Source organism: Rhincodon typus, chromosome 13, assembly GCF_021869965.1.
Source record: "Rhincodon typus isolate 14 chromosome 13, sRhiTyp1.1, whole genome shotgun sequence".
NCBI classification, from domain to species: domain Eukaryota; kingdom Metazoa; phylum Chordata; class Chondrichthyes; order Orectolobiformes; family Rhincodontidae; genus Rhincodon; species Rhincodon typus.
Genome location: NC_063344.1, coordinates 3,791,486 through 3,811,788, shown reverse-complemented (window position 1 = coordinate 3,811,788; position 20,303 = coordinate 3,791,486). Strand labels below are relative to the sequence as shown.

Genomic DNA, 20,303 nt, shown 5'->3' with positions numbered 1-20,303 from the left:
CAGTTGGATTTGAACCCTTGGCTTTAGATTTGGTTTCTCCAATTGTCTGCTGGTGCAGTCTGATTATAAGCTGAGTATTTCAAAGAAAACATGTATGACTCCACTCCCAGGGACAGGAAGTTCCAATAGGCAAGTCCATTTTTTTTTTTTTAACAGGCTTGTGGGTTTTCTGTGGTATTCCATTTTAGTTTAACTCCATTTTGGAGGGAAGCTTGCTTGCTTAATAAAGCATCTAAGAAATTAGATGCTTGGAACATTACTTCATACTTTCCGCAGCATATGATTTTAGGATGACTGCATACTGCATGCAGTTTTGAAATGTGTACAGCAGAAATGTTCTAACTGTAGTTTTTTGCTGAAAGTTTGAAGTATGCACGTGTTTGATATTGGTATGGAAGGAAGTAATTGACAAGTTTGGCAGCACTATGTTTGTGAAGATCTTGGAATTTGGGAATTAAAAGTAGCAGTTGCAAAACACATTTTTTGAACTCTTGCAGCTTTATTAAGCTTCTGCTAACTTACTGTATTCAGAGTTACGTATGTAACTTTTGTCATAAACATGCATGGTAATCTTTCAATGTTTCCTTCTCAGGAACTCCAGGAGTTGTAGCTCTTCATCTGTTGCTTCTGTGACACAGCAAGACGATAGAATTAGGTCAGAACGACCCAAAACTGGACAAACTAAAAGGGACGGTTCCAGAAGCAGTTTGAGAGGTGTGAAACGTGGTCCAAGCCCTGATTACAGCAGTTCAAACTCCACCTGCTCTGCAAAAAGGCCCAAAGCACTTCAACCTTCAGAAAATCCTACTGAAACACAAAAACACAAGTTGCAAACAAGGTCCCCTAAGAAAAGGAAGTCTGTGCAAGATCAGATAAGAACTGCCCCAGCAGCCTCTACAAGTAAGGCCCAGAGTAGAAAACAGACTGGGCCTGTCAGTGCCTCCCCCTTTCAAAAAAGGAAAAAGATTGAAAGTACAACTTGTGTAAACAGTGATTCTGTGGCTGACTCGATCAGTGCTGAAGAGAGGTCTGCAAAACCAACCAAGCTGGCTTCAAAATCGGCGACCTCAGCCAAAGCTGGGTGTAGCACTGTCACTGATTCTTCTTCTTCTTCTGCATCTACATCATCCTCCTCTTCTGCTACTGTTTCCGGTGCTGTGCCTCAGGGAGCCAGGCTAAAGCAAGGAAAAGATCAGAATAAAGCTCGTCGCTCCCGCTCAGCCTCTAGTCCCAGTCCTCGCAGAAGCAGCCGAGAAAAGGAGCAGAGCAAAACTGGTGGTTCCTCTAAATTTGAGTGGGCTGCTCGTTTTAGCCCTAAAGTTAGTCTGCCGAAAGCAAAACTGTCACTCCCAGGGTCTTCCAAATCGGAGACTTCAAAACCAGGGCCTTCAGGCCTACAAGCCAAGTTAGCTAGTGAGTTGACGAAATTAATTGATTTGTCTTGGATTAGGCAGTGTCAAAAAAATTAAAAGTAAAACTTTTGTATTGAAGCCAAGTTTTCGAACTGTTGATCCAACTTATGAACCAATCACTGTAATGCTGAACTAACCAAAATCTGAAGTGGTGTGAGTCAGCTAAACTTTTCTGTTGTGTAAGTTGTGATCCAGACTTGTTAGAAGTACAAAATATAATCCGTGCTGATGTGTACTGCTGTGTTTATTTAAAAGCAAAGTGTGCCATGCCTCAGGTAATTTTCTGTTGCAGACATGGCAAATATATTACAGTTGTATGATTTAATAGTTGAAACTCAAGCACTTTAAGATATTTGACCCTTTTGAAATAAACGCCTGGCCTCATGCTGCGAATTATTGCTGACCCTTCAGCTTCCTCAAGCAGGATAAAGATTTGAAGTCTGTCCCTTGTTGAGAGTACCTAATCTTACTGTACATTCAACTAGTGTCAAGTCTATGACCTCTGGTCTGTGTTCTTGCACGCATTTAGCGTAGGTGATTAATCTGGATTTTGTCCTCGTGTGTCTTATTAAAATTTAAATGCTGCAACAATAACTGAGCTTCAACCTTGGTTTGTTTAAATGAACTTAATTTAGAAGTAGTTTAAAAAGGAAGCTTGCATGTTTAACTCCCTTAAATGCTGAACTACGGCCTGGTATGAGCAGTAATATTATGATAATTGCAGCAGTCTTCAAAGACTAACTTGGACAAGTCTGCTGGAAGAAAAGCTTCTTAAAAGGACAATTTTAAAGTTTTATGGTGAACTTACTGGTGAATTTAATTTTTTAGATTGAAAAGAGATGTCATTTGTTCGTTTCAGAAGAAACAACTAGTTACAGGGAGTCCAAAAGGAGCATTTTCTTATCCCTGTTAGATGTGAAGTGAAACATTATTTTGGAGTTAAACTTGGGTGAAGAGAAAGCCATGAATCTTGTAAACTTGGTGTTTGGGGTGTTTTGCAACCATACCAATTCATAGACACTTCCACGTCCTTTTCTTTGTTTGAACTGTCAGATGACCACTTTGTTTAATCTTGCTGTGAAATTAGCTAATTAGTTTGAACTTTAAGCACATTATGGGATAAATTGCCATACAAGTTGACAGGTTACTTTGCTGAAAGAATTTACCAATGCAGGGTAAAGTAGACTATCTGCCAACATGCCACTCTTACAAAAGCTTTTACATTATTGGAATGGCACAGATATTTCTCCCTGATGTACGTTTTCACTGATGTCTACTGTTGAACTCTTTAAAGGCTTGAGAAGGTCTACTAAGAAACGCAGTGAATCACCACCAGCAGAGCTCCCCAGTTTGAGGAGGAGCACACGGCAAAAGACCACGGGCTCCTGTGCTAGTACCAGGTAATCCTTCAGAATTCAACTTGTGTACGGCACTGTGGTACAAGCTAAATGGCAGCTTGCATGACCTTTGGTCTTTTATGTTTATACTTTGGGCATACAGAAAGTTGCAAATTTCAGCAATGTAGCTGCAACTTTGTTTAAAGACTAAGTGAATCTGACTTGTTAAAACCAATGTAAAAGCTGTAGCTAGATTCTGAAGGACCTTCCTCCTCAAACAAAAACTTTTGTGAATTGCCCTGATTAGCACAAGACAAAACTTTTGACAGAAGGTCATTTTTTTCAGCAGTAGTCATGTTCTGTATCATCAAACAACTATATCCTTAAGCTGAAAATTTTTAATTTGACGAATTAAATTCCCATGTTTTCAAATGAAGTAACTTAAAACCTTAAAAATATATATCAGTTATACTGCTTGCAGTCCATTTTACTATCCAAACATACCACTAATTAACCTTGGTTGCTGCAGAGCCTCTTTTTTTTTTTAAAAATTCGTTCACTGGATGAGGGTGTCACTGACCTAGCAGCATTCATTGCCCAGAGGGCAGTTAAGAGTCAGCCGCATTGCTGTGGATCTGGAGTCACATTAGGCCAGACCAGGTAAGGATGGCAGGTTCCTTCCCTAAAGGACATTAGTGAACCAGATGAGTTTTTCCAACAATCAACACTGGATTCATGGTCATCATTAGATTCTTAATTCCAGATCTTTATTGAATTCAAATTCAAATTCCACCATCTGCTGTGGCTGGATTCAAACCCGGGTCCCCAGAACATTGTTAGGGTCTCTGGATTAACAGTCCAGTGATAATACCACTAGGCCATCTTGCCACCCCTTTTGGCTTACAACTCCGCCTCTTCCTGATTAATCCTCTTGCTGATCCTCAGGCTTGTGACCTGTCTTGTTTCTTCACTCATCCTTTTGCTGCCGATCCTCTTTCCCAACCTCCCTTTCTTGAATAGAGATAAGTGTAGAGCTGGATGAACACAGCAGGCCAGGCAGCATCAGAGCAGCAGGAAAGTTGACGTCTCGGGTTGGGACCCTTTCATTCCCCTGTGCCCACGCATCTATGAATTCTGTTCACGTTTGGAACCTCTGCTGCCTGGCCTGCTTTGGTCCTCCAGCTCCACAGTGTTTTCTCCGTCTGCAGCATCTGCAGTTCTCGCTATCACCCTGTCTTGAATCCTCACTGTGAATATGATTGGTACAGAAGAGTTACAAGAGGCAGAGGGAGCAGCTTCAACTTGGAGGAGCTAAGTTCTGTTCAAATGAATCTATGATCAGCTCCATTTTTTTTTTTTTTGATCAGATATCTCTTCATCCCACTCTCTGCCAGGGTTTTAAAATCATTGGGAGAAGCTTCCAGATGCAGAGTGCAGACAGACCCTGAGTCAGCCGGAATGATGCTTCCCTAGTTTTACCGCAGTGAGTCCTGTCCCAGCCTAGTGTCCCAAATGTACTCCGCTTATAGTTGACAACATTATCTTTTTGTCAGGATCTATTACCAGGAGATGACTTTCCCTTTGAAAAGCTGATCACAAATCCACTTGGAGAACTTACCTCTTGCAAGTTGAACCTACCTCCTCCCACCTCTACCCATAGGTATCCCAGAACCTCAAGAGAAGGGAATGGGATTGCTGATGATACAAGGATTAGCGAGAACACTGGACTATGTAGGGCTAAGGCTATGAACCAGAAGGTCATCAGTGAGTGTTGGTCAGGTAATAGCTATGGAAATGGCTCCAGAATGATGCTGCTGCATCAGATTAGCAGGAACTAAGATTAAAACAAATCTTTGGATACTAGATGAGAATACAGGGCCATTAACTGTTTTGTATTAATGGTCCATGTTAAAGGTGGATACATTTAAAATGGATTCAGTATGAGGTATTACAAAATGTCATTGAATTTTTTTTGCTAAATAATTAGCTGAGGCCCAAACAACATTGACAGTCAGTTAGCATTTTCTATTGCCATGGTAGGTAGTTAAATTCAGGATTTCTAGTTCATCCCAAAAAAACCCGATGAATCTAGAAATATAAACGCAAACTTTGAAAGTTTTGCCTTGTGACTCGTCGTAGAATATAAAAGTTTAAGTGGGAACTTGTTTGAGTGGAAAAGAGATTTACATTTGAGCTCAATATTTGAGTTAAGTGCTAATTTCCTTGAAGTCTGAGAGTTAAACTTCAGCTGTGAAGGAAAACATTTTCCTAACTATTTACCAACTAGTGTTTCTCTATCTGCAGATTCTGCTGAGTTTCTCCAGCATCCACAGTATTTTGCTTTTACTTCCTAACTACCATTCTTCCCTTTATGAAGTGCTTGTATAGAATTTGGGTTTTGTAGCAACAACATAATTGTCTTTGCTTGAGTCTTAGTTTCTGCTGGTATACCTGTTGGTGTTGAACTGTGTAGGATCTCTGGAGGGTGTAGACTGTTAACACCTGCACATAGATTTAGAATTTTTGATTTGAAATGTAGACTAAAAGTGGTGCTGTTGGACGCCTAGCTAATCAAACTATTGCAATAGCAAGATAAAATTGGTGATATTTAGCAATGGTGTTTTAGAGCCATGGAGTCATACAGCACGGAAACAGACCCTTCGGTCCAACCAGTCCGTGCCGAACATAATCCCAAACTCAACCAGTCCCACCTGTCTGCTCCTGGCCTGTATCTCTCCAAACCTTTCCTATTCTTGTATCCATCCAAATGTCTTTTAAACGTTGTAATTGTACCTGCATCCAACACTTCCTCATTCCACGCGCAAACCACTCCTGTCTGTCTTAAATCTCTCTCCTCTCACCCTAAAAATGTGTCCCCTGGTCTTGAAATTCCCCATCTTAGGGAAAAGACAATTACCCTTAACTCTGTCTATACCTGTCATTATTTTATAACCTTCTATCAGGTCACCTGTCAACCTCTTATGCTCCAGTGAAAAAAGCCACCGCCTATCCAGCCCCTCCTTATCGCTGAAACCTTCCATACCTGGCAACATCTGAACCCTCTAGATTGTTAATAACCTTTCTATAATTGGGCAACCAGAACTAGACACAGTATTCCAGAGGAGGCCTCACCAATGTCCTGTACAACCTCAGCATGACTTCCCAACTCTTGTACTCAAAAGGTCTGAGCAATGAAGGGAAGCATGCCAAACATCTTTTTAACCATTCTGTCTATATGTGACAAACTTCAAGGAATTATATATCTGCCCCCCAGTCCCTCTGTTCTACAACATTCCCTAACGCTCTGCCATTAATTGTATAAGCCCCACCCTTGCTTTTTTTAACCAAAATGCAACACCTCACGTTTATCTAGGTTGAACTCCATCTGCCATTTTTCAGTCCATTGACCCATTTGATTGAGATCCCTTTGCATTCTTAGAAAACCTTCTTCATTGTCTGTAATGCCACCAATTTTGGTGTCATCCGCAAACTTACTAACCATGCCTTCTATTTCTCATCCAAATCATTTATATATTTGACAAACAAAAGAGGACCCAGAACCAGTCCATGTAGAACACCGCTGGTGACAGGCCTCCAGTCCGAAAAGCAACCCTCCATCATTACTCTGTCTCCTGCTGTTAAGCCAACTGTGTATCCAATTGCAAGCTCGCCCTAAATCCCATGTGACCTAACTTTACTAATTGGTCTGCCATGTGGAAGCTTGTCAAAGGCTTTACTAAAATCCAAATAAACTGCTCTGCCATCATCAACCTTTTTGGTAACTTCCTCAAACTGAATCAAGTTTGTGAGACACTATTTTCCTCGCACAAAACCATGTCCCTAATCGATTTTTGTCTGTGTAAATCCTGTCTTTTATAATCGCCTCGAGCAGTTTACGCACAACCGATTTGGGTTAAGGCAAATTTTAATGGTATGAGACAAGAACTTTCAAAAGTTGATTGGAGTAGACTGTTCGCAGGTAAAAGGAAACCTGACAAGTGAGAGGCGTTCAAAAGTGTGATGACGAGAGTTCAGAGGCATCATGTTCCTGTTCAAATGAAGGGTAAGGCTGATAAGATTAAAGAACAATGGATGAATAAAGATGTTGAGGTTCTAGTCAAGAATAAAAGAGAATCATCTTTTAGATGTAGACAACTTGGTTCAATTGAATTCCTTAATCAATATAAAGAGTGTAGGAGCGTTCTTGAGAGAAATCAGGAAGGCAAAGAGTGGGTATGAGGCAGGAGCATTGGCAGATAAGGTTAAGATCCAAGGAGATTCTACAAATACAGTAAGGGCAAGAGGGTAACTCGAGAGAGAATTGAGCCTCTTAAAGTTCAGGGAGGTCGTCTTTGTGTCGAACTCCAGGAGATGAGACATACTAAATGAATATTTCGTGTCCGTTTTTACTGTGGAGAAAGAAATGGAGCCTAGTGAACGCAGAGAAATAAACTTCGTTTTAAAAACCGTTGACGTTACGGAACAGGAAGTTTGGGAGGTCTTAGCGAATATAAAGGTGGATAAATCTTCGGAAACTGATCTCATGTATCCCAGAATGTTGTGGGAAGTAAGGGAGGAAATTACAAGACCCCTTGTGGAAATATTTGCATCATCAGTAACTATGGATGAGGTGCCTGATGACTGGAGGGTGGCTAATGTCGTACCTTGGTGTTAATTTTATATGAATAGAGATTCCAATTGACGTTGCCAAGACCCTTCAGAATTTTACTTGTTCGCATGTGATCATCCCTCATTCTACCAAAGTCTAGCCAGTAAAGATCCAAGTTACTGAACTGTTCGTTATACATCCTTTAAGGGGAGACAATGGCCTCATGGTATTATTGGTGGGCTAGTAATCCTAGGATAACGTTCTAGGGTCCTGAGTTCAAATCAGAGTATGGCAGATGGTGGAATTTGAATTGAATAAAAATCTGGAATTAAAATCTAACGATGACCATAAAAGCATTGTTGATTTGTCAAAAAAAATCCTATGATTCACTAATGTCTCTTTAGGGGAGGAAACTGCTGTCCTTAGCTGGTCTGGCCCACAAATGACTAGGCCCAAAAAATGAGGTTGACTTGTAATGGCTGTCTGAAAAGGCCAAGAAAGCCATTCTGTTGTATTCAAGGGCAGCTGTGACTAGGCAATAAATGCTGCCCCAGCTAGCAATGTCCTCATTCCAGTAGTGAATTTAAAAAAAAACAATGGTGGGATAACGCTTTTCAGAAAACAGTCTAGTGAAATTTCATGTAATATTTCCAGTGATATTGGAGATCAAAATTGTGTACGTTGCATCAGGTGTGGTCTCATCAATGGTTGTACAACTCCAGCAAGACTTGTTATTCTAGTCCAACCCCTTTTGAGATAAATGTCAACATGCTATTGTAATGTATTTGCTTGCTGTTCTTGCACGTAGGTGTTCTTTGTACATCAACATTTTAGAATTTTCGCACTTAAAATAATTGCTTTTCAATTCTTAAGGCAGAGAATAACCTTGCGCTTCACAATATATTCCCCCATGCCACCTTGTTTCCCACTTCATTAACTCTCACATCTCTTTGCGGCCTCTTTGTGTCCTTACAGCTTGATTCTCACCCTGCATTGTATTTGTCACTAAACTTACATTTGTTACTCCAACTGTTTGTACATGGATGTTTGTCACCCTTCCTGGACACGAGGTGAATGTTGGCATTGTTAAATAGTGGCTTTACTAGTTCGAATTGCAATTACTTTGTATCACTTAGAGCGTGGAAATAATTGTTATTTTTATCACCATTCCTGGAAATAGTCGGCGAGGCTCTGGCCTGGGCAAAAGAGGAGCATCTGAGGCTCGCCGACAGGAGAAGATGGCAGATCCTGACAACAACCAGGATGGAGCAAATTCTTCACGCACAGAAGATGTACCTCAAGGAGCATCAGGTAAAAATGCAATCTATTATAATCAGATCTGATGACTTGAAAGTGAAGTGATGTGTAATATTTTTCAGAATGCAATGTTGCAAAAATGGTAAGTCTAAGAATGAATATTGCAAGATTATGGCATATGGTCTAAAACCAATGGAGTTCAGTCACAGATCCGCAATGGTCTCATTGAGTGGTGGAACAGGCTGGAAAGACTGGTCTACTCCTAGTCCTGTGTTCCAATGCTTCAGTAGTATTTGAAATCCATTTTCGGATATTGTCACTCAGCTTTATTAAACTTTTTGTAGCATTGCTTTCGAGTGTTACAAAGTCAGGTTTGATGATGCTTCTACCATCTGAAAATACTGCACTTAGGATTTATCTTGAATGAAAGTAAAAAGATCTGGCTGAATCTCAATTCATTCAGTTGAAGTCTTTTTCAGGTACAAAATGCAATATTCCCATTAGTAACCAGCTTCAATTTCTCACCCCAGAAAAGCATTTTTACTTGGGTTTATATTGTAAGACTGCTCATGGGCTGAATCAGGTGATCCAAGCAGTGTTCCAACAATATACAAGTGAATTTAAGACTCACTCGGAATGGACAGACATGGATCTTCAGCAAGCTAAAAAAGCACAAAGCTGTTTTCAGCCTAAAAGTTGTAATGCTTGCTAACTTATCAAATTGCTGAGGGATGCGTGGAGAGTATTTTTTTATCAAAATGCAGTACATCTCATTTATCCAGATTTGAATTCTATCTGCTATTTTTCAGCTCTTTGACCCATTTGATCAAAATCCCTTTGTAATATGAGAAAACTTTCTTCACTGTCTCTACTATGCTACCAATTTTGTCGTCCATGACTGGAAACATTCCTAACTTACCACATTGCACGAGAGGCGCCCACCACAGGCCTGAGGTCTCCTGTCATAACTTCTTTTAGATTAAACTAGTTATTCCCTTTTAAGAGAATTAATTTAGCTAGGGACCTTCCTTTGTTTGAATCACTTCTACTATAATCTAAAGTCCTGACATTTATTTAAGATACTGTACTTTCTTAAAAAAAAAACTACACAATGCACTCCAAATCCCTTAGCTAGTTACTTTGCTCGTTAGGACCATGCCACTTTCTGAACTGCCTGCACTGAGACAGACACTGCACTTGGTCTTTCAGCTTCACCTACTCCCTATCTCACCTAACTCCATTTTCACCTAACTCCAAAGTACTCATGTTTGGCCAGGAATTTGAGTGGAGAACTATATATGTTGCCCTGCTTGATGTTTTGTCTGGTTTCATTATTGGGAAATGGGATGCTTTTAGTGCACCAAGTGTCATCAGCCTGTACCGTAAATGTGGATGGAATATCTAACTTGGTGAGTGAAGAGGAAGATAGTTTGTTGTGGAGGGATGTAATCTGACTGGGAGTGGCAACCTTGTGATCCCATAGCCAAAGTTACTCAAAACAAGCTTCATAACTACTACTTGGAAAATTCGACAGTTATGAAATGCTTTGGAAAAGCTTGGCAAGGTCTACAGCATCCGTAGACAGGAGAATTCATGTTTTGAGTCTAGTGACCCGTCAGAGCTGTTCAGATGCTGCCAAACCTGCTGAGTTTCTCCACTTTCAGTTTGTTTTTCAGATTTCCACCCTATGCAGTTCTTTGTCTTTTATTTAAATGCTTTGCTGGTTAAAGGTAGTTTTTGTAAACTTACTTTATTCAATAGAACATTAATTGAACTGCGGTTAGTATGCTGCTTTCATTTCAAAACAGCAACTAGCCAATACTGGCAGTTCACATTTTGTTCTCTGCATTTTAGTTGATCCCTAAGGATTCTTGTGGTGTAGTGGTAGTGTCCCTGCTCTGGACCAGGAGTCTTGGGTTCAAGCCCTAACTGCTTCAAAGGTGTGTGATAACATTTTTAGACAGATTGATTAGAATAGAATCTCCATAGTGCAGAAAGAGACCATTTTTGTCCATCGGGTCTGCACTGATCCTCTGACGAATATCCCCATAATGCCACATTTTTCATGGCTAACCCACCTAGCCTGCATGTCCCTGGATACAATGGTGCAGTTTAGCATGACCAGTCCACCTAACCTGCACACCTTTTGACTGTTGGAGGAAACCCACACAGACATGGGAAGAACATGCAAACTCCACGCAGACAGTCACCCAAGGCTGGAATCAAATCCATGTTTCTGGCGTTGTGAGGTAGCAGTGCTAATAACTATTTATATCAATAAGTTGATCCTTTATTTTTGGAAGGATTCTCGAAGGCTTCAAAGATTAACTTCTATTCTGTGGTCTACAGTAATTTAATTTTGTTACATGGAATGCATTTTTAACCAAAATTGAATTATTCTCTTATTTACTTCAGCTTCTAGTTCTGTTGCTGGAGCTGTTGGAATGCCAACTTCTGGAGAGAGCGAGTCAGATGATTCTGAAATGGGCCGCCTACAAGGTAAGAAAATGTTAGATCTAATTTGTAAAGTGGCGGTCTGTCTATAATCCAGTTAATAACATCCCTGAAATGTGAAGCCATGTATGCCTTACCTCACCTTGTACAGAAAAAGTCCATTCCTCTTGGATTGTTGTAAAGAATTTCACAGTTCAGTGAGTTAGTCTTTGAGATGCAGATACTGTTAGGATACTGTATTGAAGTTGGTGGGTATTAAGTTTGGAAGGAAAGGAACATTACATAATAACAGGAACTGGCACGTTTGGATTCTAGTATCTTTGTAAATATCCACTGATCCAGTAAGTTTCTTAATTTGAACAGAATAGTTGCAAAATCTCAATCATTTGGTTTTAAAGACACTACTTGCAATGCCACCTGGACGTAGAACTGACATTCCACGTTAAATTTTCATGTTCACGATACCAGGTTATAGTGCAGCAGGTCGATTTGAAATCACAAGCTTTTGGAGTGCTGCACCTTCACCTGACTAAGAAGCAGTGCTCCAAAAGCTTGTTTTCTCAAATAAACTTGTTGGACTATAACCTGGTGTTGTGCAACTTCTGACTTTATCCATCCCAGTTCAACATCAGCACCACCACATCGTTTTTTTTTTGGGTGGGAGGGGGTGGTTAAAAAATTGTGTATTGATAGATGTTACCAATTTGATACAAACGAATGTGTTTAAAAAGTCTCTTCTCCATAATGTCCTCACATTTTTGTGACACCTGAGCTGTAGCTGACACCAGATTTAAATTGACATTGTGGTGCCTTCTAAATCAAAAGACTTGGAGTTCATGTCTCATCACAGATTGTTTTAAAAAGTATCTACTTGATGTACAGCACCGTAGGTGCTGACCTCTGGACAAAACATTAAAGTGAGGCATGCCTGTCATTCCAATAAATACAAATGATCAAATTCTGCTAATTTGAGAAAAGCAGGTAAATTTATTGGTGTTCTAATCAATGTACATCCTTGTTTAACATTGCAAATACAGAAAATCAGGTAATTTAACACTGCTGTTTGGAGGGATTTGCTGTGCAGTTGGTTCTGCTATAATGTATGTTTGTTCAACATGAATTGGCTTAAATGCGATTGAAAAATTTAGACCATTATTTGTAGAAAGTGAATTTTCCTTACCTGTATGAGGTATAACGTGATTCTGGCCCAATTAGTTTAAATGACATGTCTATTGCGTGAATTTCTTATAACGTGAGATTGCATGAGAACAGAACTATCTCAATACATTAGAACTGACTGTACTGCTGTACTACTTAACATTTATAGCAGTGGCTGCATTTCAAAATTACTTCATTCACACCTGGATAACTAGCGATAGTGAAAGGTGTTACATGATGGGCTTGATCTCTTGCTGTAATCAAATTGGAAAATGCACAGGGAGCCTTAAATCTGATCTTGATCCTAAAGCTTTCATAGGCAAAAGGTTGTAGTACATGATAGAACATCTGAAATCATTGCGGTAAAGTTACCATTATTTGCTTGCAGCAAGCCTGTATGGTGCATGTTCTATTTTGTGTTATTCATAAGGAATCTGCTGTTTATTTCTTCCATCTGCCTGCCTCATTCTCTTATTCAAGCTCTTTTCTGATTCTCCCTCCCCCATTCCAACTTGAAACATTTGAATTAATGTAAACAACATTACCTTTGTACCATTAACGCTCAAGGATGTTGTTGCCACGTCTGTGGTATTGGTTTCCAAGGGTAAAAATTATTTTTGTTCACTTGGTAAGCAAAGTACTCTTACTGCTGGATAACTGCAAAAAAATTGTACTGGTGCCTTTTTGAATGCATTATCATCTTAAGGTGTTTCATGGAATAAAATTTATCAAGCTGCATTAAAAACAAAATTTAAGTATTTTTATTTATATTGCACTTTGTTAAAGCACTGGAAATTGCTTTACAGCCAGTGAAGCACTCTTACAGTGTCATGACATATAATGTAGGAAATATGACATCCAGTTCCTGCACAGCAAGCTCTTAAAGACTAAGCCTATTCTGACTTGGAGGAGAGTGTGCTGATAGGGACAACGCAGCAGATGATGATTGGCTTGGTTAAACAGTTATTTTTATAGAAGAAAGCTAAAAATGTCATTAGAAGTTAAGTGATTTCCAGAGCTTTGTAGCTGAGGGCATAGCAAGTGTGGGAGAGTGACCTAAAATCTGAGTCATTTGAGGCCAGCATTGGAGAGTTGGTTATCTTGGAGTTTAGAGCTATGGAGAGTTGAGCCCATGGAAGAATCTGAAAGTAAGCATGAAGACATTGTATTGCTTATTTAGGAGCCACTGTAGATGAGTGAGAAAAGGGGTGAAGGTTAGTGGAAGTTTGGAGAGAGGCTGAGTTTTTGGATATCCTCTGGTTTCTGGAGTGCCTAATTCTTCCTATGTTTGTTCATGTGATGAGGGCATTGCTAGCTAGGCCAGCATTTATTGCTCATCTCTTGTTGCCCGGTGCTGTAATTGACATTTAACTATATCAGTGAATATGGAATCACACATTGGCCAGACCAGGTAAGGATGGTAGATTTCTTTCCCTATAGGGCATGAGTGAACCAGATGAGTTTTTAGATGGCTCAGTGGTTAGCACTGCTGCCTCATAGCACCAAAGACCTGGGTTTGATTCCAGCCTCTGGTAACTATCTGTGTGCAGTTTGCATATTTTCTCCATGTTTGCGTGGGTTTCCTCCTGGGTGTTCCAATTTCCTCCCATTGTCCAAAGATGTGCGGGTTAGGTGGATTAGCCATGCTAATTTGACCATAGTGTCCAGGGACGTGCTGGCTAGGTGGATTAACCCATGGGAAATGCAGTGTTGTAGAGTCGGGGGTGGAACTGGGTGGGATGCTCTTTGGAGGGTTGGTGTGCACACAGTGGACTGAATGGCCTGTTTCTACACTGTAGGGATTCTCTTCTATTCTGGACAATCCAAACTGGTTTCATGGTCTCTCAGGTGTAGCTTTTAATTAGAGATTAATTTATTGAATTCAAATTTCATCTGCCATGGTAGGATTTAAGCCAGAGTCCCCAGAGAGTCACTGGTTCTGGATTATTAGCCCGTTGATGTTATTCCTACTTTGCTGCCTCCTCCCAGTGGGCCAGCCAGTGGTGCTTTGGCATAGCCAAGTCTACAGTTAACAAAGGAAAGTAAGGCTTTCACCAATAGATGAGCAAGGGTGGTTCATATTGTGGGTGTTATGGAGGAAGCCACAGCCAGTCTTGGTGATGATCCAAAGATGTGCTGCTGAGAGGAGTTCCTGACCCCACATGAAAGATTTAGCCTCAATACATTCTTCTTTGATTTTGATTGAAACATGAATGGTGCTCAATAGAGATCAAAATCTCATGAATTGCAGAAAGCTGTTTAATTCCACTTACTAATATTCCCTCATGCTTTATTAATAATTAATCGTGTTTATCTTGTTTCAGCTCTATTAGAGGCACGTGGCCTTCCGCCCCATCTTTTTGGCCCTCTTGGACCACGAATGTCCCAGCTTTTTCATCGAACAATTGGAAGTGGAGCAAGTGAGTAATGCTGAAAATGAACTATTCAAACAAATCTGCTAGTTCCATTCCTTGCTCTTTGCTGTGGTAGCCTTGCACCTTTTTTTCTCTTCAGAAGGGAATTGGATAAAATTGCCCGAAAACTAGACTTGTACAGGAACATGGAAGATGGGAGCCGGAGTAGGCCATTCAACTCCTTGAGCCTCCCTTGTCCGCCTTCCACAGGGACTGTTCCCTCCGGGACACACTGGTCCACTCTTCCTTCACTCACACCACCACCACCACCAACACCTTCCCCTGCAACTGGTGAAAGTGTAATACCTGCCATTTACTACCTCCCTCCCTAGTATCCAAAGGCCCAAATGTACCTTCCAGGTGAAGCAACACTTGCACTTCCCAGGATCTAGTCTACTGCACTCACTGCTCACAATATGGTTCCCTCTACATTGGGGAACCATAGCGTAGACTGGGTGACCACTTTGCAGAACATCTACATTCTGCTCTCAAAGACCCTGAGCTTCCAGTTGCCTGCCACTTTAACACACCACCCTGTTCCCTTGCCAACATCAGTCTCGGGCTTGCAATAGTGTTCCAGTGAAGCTCAGCGCAAGCTGGAAGAACACCACCTCATTTTGTGCTTGGGGCATTCTGCAGCCCTTTGGACTCAATATAGAGTTCAGTAATTTTAGGACATAAACGCTCATGTCCTAGCCCCCTAACCCATTCATCAGACCTTGTTTCTTTGCATAGTCAATGTGTAATGGGAAACTAATATTAGTCACTAACAATCCCCATTAACGATTATTCCCCCTCCTAGTCAGATTTGTTATCAACTCCTTTGTCTGTCCAACTGTTCTTCTCTCTTTTGGCTCTGTTCCCACTAATCATTTACTCCTTACTCCTTTCTGCTCCCTATCTTCTGCATATAAACCAATGTTTTCCTAGTTCCGAGGAAGGGTCACCAGACCAGAAACATTAACTCTGTTTTCTTCACAGATGCTGCCAGACCTGCTGAGCTTTTCCAGCAACTTCTGTTTTTGTTGCTGATTTACAGCTTCCGCAGTTCTTTCGGTCTTTTAACCCCTTGACCCTGTTCTGCCTCTCAGTAGGATCATGGCTGATCATCGAGCTCAGTACCATCTTGCTGTCTTTCACCCAGATTGTTCTGACCTTTTTTGGTTGGCTTGATTTTTCCTCCGCTTGTGGCTGTGCTGGAACAACTTCCTCTTTAAAGGGAGCCCAAAGATCACCACTTCGCATTGTGGACCGTGCGGAGAGCTGTTCCAGGTTACAAAGGGACATTGATAGGATGCAGAGCTGGGCTGAGAAGTGGCAGATGGAGTTTAACCCTGAAAAGTGTGAGGTGATTCATTTTGGAAGGACAAACTTGAAAGCAGAATACAGGGTTAACGGAAAGATTCTTGGCAGTGTGGAGGAGCAGAGGGATCTTGGGGTTCATGTTCACAGTTCCCTGAAAGCTGCCACCCAGGTGGATAGAGTTATTAAGAAGGCATATGGTGTGTTAGTTTTCATTACTAGAGGGATTGAGTTCAAGAGCCATGTACAAAATGATCAGAGGTATAGATAGAGTGGACAGCCAGAGACTTTTTCCTAGGGTGGAGGTAGCTATTATGAGGGGGCATAGTTTTAAAGTGAGTGGAGGTAGATATAAGGGAGACGTCAGAGGTAGGCTCTGTACTCAGAGTGGTCGGCGTGTGGAATGCATTGCCGGAGAGGGTAGTGGTGTCGGCCTCATTAGGGGCATTTAAGCAGCTATTAGATAGGCATATGGATGATAGTATAAGGTAGGGGTGGAGGTTAGATAGAATTTAGGATTAGGGTAAAAGTTCGGCACAACATCGTGGGCCGAAGGGCCTGTACTGTGCTGTACTGTTCTATGTTCTGTGTTCTGCGTTCTGCTTGGTTTGTCTATTTGTACTAGGATCAGCTTGGTTCTTTTTCCCCCTGAAATTAACTTTCTTCCAGTTAACTCTTTATTTCATTTTGTTAATGTCACTTTCCATAGCAAACTAAACTTTTATACAGGACCATGTTGCCCTGTTGACTTTTAATTAACTTGAGCCATCTTGTTCCCAGATCCATGTTGGATAGGCGGAAATTCTCCAGAATGCACTTTATAAACTTGTTACCTCTCATTATTGCACTGTTACTATTTCAGTTAACGTTGGGATAGTTAAAGCTTCAAACCTCATTACACGAACGCTTCTGCATGTAATAACTTCCTTGCACATTTGCTCTATCTTTCCCAGTATTTACTAAATTATAGAACGCACTATCATATTATAGTCCCACTACTGTTTTTTAGATCTAAGTAGATTCTGTTTTTGACCTCTCCAGAGAATCCATGCTCCCTTCAGCTCTGCAATATTCTCCTTAACCAACATTACCACTCCTTTCTTTTTATCCCTATCTTTCCTGAGCCATACTTGGTACCCAGACTATCCTTCCATTGAGCCAGGTAATCATCATTATGCTTTTTCTCTGAAGCTATTATTGCAACAAGTGTTGAATTTAATATAAAACATGATTTTAATTGTCAGCATGCACAAGTCTTCACTGTTGTGCATCATGACATAGCTTGTGTCAGACTGAAAGTGCTCCCCTGAGACAGTAAAATAGAGCTAAAAATAACATTTGAAATTACAAAACAGCATTTCCAATTCTAACAAAACAATTTTCTCAGGTTCAAAGGCACAGCAACTCCTACAAGGTCTACAAGCTACTGGAGATGAAAGTCAGCAACTTCAAGCAGTTATCGAGATGTGCCAGTTATTGGTGATGGGGAATGAAGAAACCCTGGGAGGATTTCCAGTGAAGAGTGTTGTTCCAGCTTTGGTAAGAGTTATTAAATACTCAGTCATTTTGGTATTTGGAAGCTGTTATGCACCAGATACTGCACTTTCATTTCTGTGACACTCAATATGGAAGTACAATTCTATTCAAAGTTCGAAGTGATATTTTGTTATGGTGTTTTGAATTCAGCACATCAAAGTATGAATATTGCTTTCAGAATGTAAAGCATCAGTCTCAGTGAACATGATTAAACCCTAGGATAGTACTGACAGCTTAAGAATAGCCAGAAAAGCCAAAATTGTGTACTGAAGATACTTGAAGTAATCAGTCTGAAAATTAGACTGTACTTGCTTTTTTGTATATTCCAAGTACACAATTGGTCCAAATGTGTGTCATGAAAGCATCTAGTATAAAGTGTGAATTATTCCTGTTCATAAGTCTGTTAGTATTTGAATGAATACTTAGTGAATGATGTTGGCATTCTTGCTGTTTCAAGTCTGGTACATTACTAGTAATTTCAGCAACTCAGTCTCGTAATGAAATACATTTTGGTTTGGTAAGTAACTGGAAAAATAAGGATAGCCTTTGTAACAAATGTGAATAGCCTCACAATATGGAAAAAGAAAATTGATGCAAAGAAGAGTCAACATGAAAAGACAGAATCTGCAGTGAAAAAGTAGTGTGGGTTAACTTTAGTTTCAAGCCAAAGCATTGTGCATACAAAATTGTATCAATTAATTTATAACTAATTATGAAATTCACATTCATTCTTTGGTGATCAAGCAACTTGACTTTATTAACTGAAATCTTTTGAAATTATTTGAAAGTTTGCATGGGCATGAGTTGTAGTTCTATTGTAAAGTAGCAAATGAAGTTATATTTCTCAAAAATACAAATTAGAATTTCAGTGAAATAAGTTTCACATTTCTGACATAAGCATTTAGTCCATATGCACAACAGTATAAATGGTGCCCCCTCTTAATGGGTTGTAACTAGTTTGGTCAAACAGAAACTAATATAAACTCTGCACAAAGAAGGTCCAATAATTTGGCCGCCCCCAAATTTTTTAAACTATCTGTTCAGAGATGCTGTTATGCACCTCTAGAGCAGGAGGGACTTCAACAGGGGCCTCTTGAGTCAGAGGTAGGGGAACTATCACTGCGCCTCAAGAGCCTCTGACTTTTTATATATCCAGACATCAAATAGCAGTTATCACCTGAATCTCTTCCAACCTAAATTACTTGTTATATTAACAAGCCCAGTTGAAACTTCATAAGGATCGTTTTTTTAGGTAGATTGACATTTGATCTAGATGTGCTTTGAAGACTAATTAATTGTAACCATTCAATAGTAATTTCCTAGCAAGGCAATGTATTGTGATCTAATAATCCTGTTTAAGAATATAGAAAGTACTGATTTTACCGTACTCAGTAGAATCATCCAACAGGGAGTCCAGAGTTATGCTTTGTTTTGAATGTGTTTGAGATTTGGAATGTGAAGATAGAGATTATTGTTGTTTTATGCAACTGACAATGATTTGCTTGATTTTTCTGTCAGATTAAATATTAAATTTGGACAGAAATGTGACTGTTAACACTGTTTGAAAATTAAATACCATAACGTGTTTCTAAATGCGTACAATAGAATTTCTGATCTTGATGTTCTTGACTATTGAAATATGCGCATCAACTGTTTTCATTAATAAGTTTCCTTTATTACTTTATAGATAACTTTGTTACAGATGGAGCACAACTTTGATATTGTAAGTATTTCCTACTGGTATAGTCTCTTAAATCTATCTTGAGTTTGTTCATTTACTGAATTGTTCTGTTTACTTATTATATGACAGATGAACCATGCTTGCAGAGCTTTGACTTACATGATGGAAGCTCTACCTAGGTCATCAGCTGTGGTGGTTGATGCTATTCCAGTCTTCCTGGAAAAGGTGAGAATACTTTGAACACTGCAAAAAGTTTAGACTTTGAATTCACTAACAGTCACTCTCCTGTTCCTCACTCTGAAAATGCATTCAGATTCTGAATGTACACTGACAACACTCAGCTGTATCTGCTGCACCGTCTCCCTCTGGACACTTCTACAGCCTCTAAATTGCAGACTGCTTAACCATTATGCAGTACGGGATGACCCAAACTTCCCTCTAATTGGCTGTTGCTTTCAGTCCCTCCCACCACCACCACTTTTGAGACTAAGTCAGGCCCTTTACAAATCTCGTCTCACGCTGAACTAGAGATGAATTTTCAACTACATTTCAGCTATTAAAAATACTTTGTTTTCAGTTTCATAACTTTGCCTTTCTGCTGCTGTCTCAACCTGTCTGCTGTTGACACCTTCATCTCTATATTTTGTTGTCTCTAACCTTTGTAATTCTAACGTCGTTCAGGATATTCCCCTGCTCCACTCCCAATTGGTCTGCTCTACGTAAGTTTGAGGCCAGCAAAATTCTGCTGTCCATGTCTTAAGTTGCACCAAGATCCATTCATCCATTGTGCTTGCTGATCTATATCAGCTCTTTATTAAGCAATGCTTAGATTTTTGAACCAATTTCCTCATTTTCAGATCCCTCTAAGTGTTAAACACAGTTCCACACTGAGTTCTGAGGGAGATTTTAGGACATTTTAAAAACCAAGATGACAACAAGCTTCATTTTTCTTTGGAAGAGGTGGGTGACCTAATTAATAATCGTTATAAGGCCTGACAATGTCAAACATTAGTCCAGGCAAACTATTGGCAGTGACAAGGGCCCCAAATCTTAGATTATAAGACAGGACAAGTCGGCCCATCGAAGATGGACAAATAGGAGGCTGGAAGGACACAGCAAGCCAGGCAGCATCTGGAGGAAAGG

The 20,303-nt window shown here is 40.1% G+C and overlaps 1 protein-coding gene across 1 annotated transcript in view; it reads left to right on the top strand.

Annotated features, from left to right (window-relative positions):
* The window catches only part of trip12 (thyroid hormone receptor interactor 12), a 95,680-nt gene that overhangs the window by 37,023 nt on the left and 38,354 nt on the right, over positions 1–20,303 (top strand). The window contains exons 4-11 of the mRNA XM_048604482.1: positions 593–1,413; positions 2,707–2,812; positions 8,539–8,669; positions 11,031–11,114; positions 14,552–14,647; positions 17,331–17,482; positions 19,167–19,202; positions 19,290–19,385. Coding sequence (XP_048460439.1) covers positions 593–1,413; positions 2,707–2,812; positions 8,539–8,669; positions 11,031–11,114; positions 14,552–14,647; positions 17,331–17,482; positions 19,167–19,202; positions 19,290–19,385 — 1,522 coding nt within the window. The remainder of the gene's footprint in view (positions 1–592; positions 1,414–2,706; positions 2,813–8,538; positions 8,670–11,030; positions 11,115–14,551; positions 14,648–17,330; positions 17,483–19,166; positions 19,203–19,289; positions 19,386–20,303) is intronic.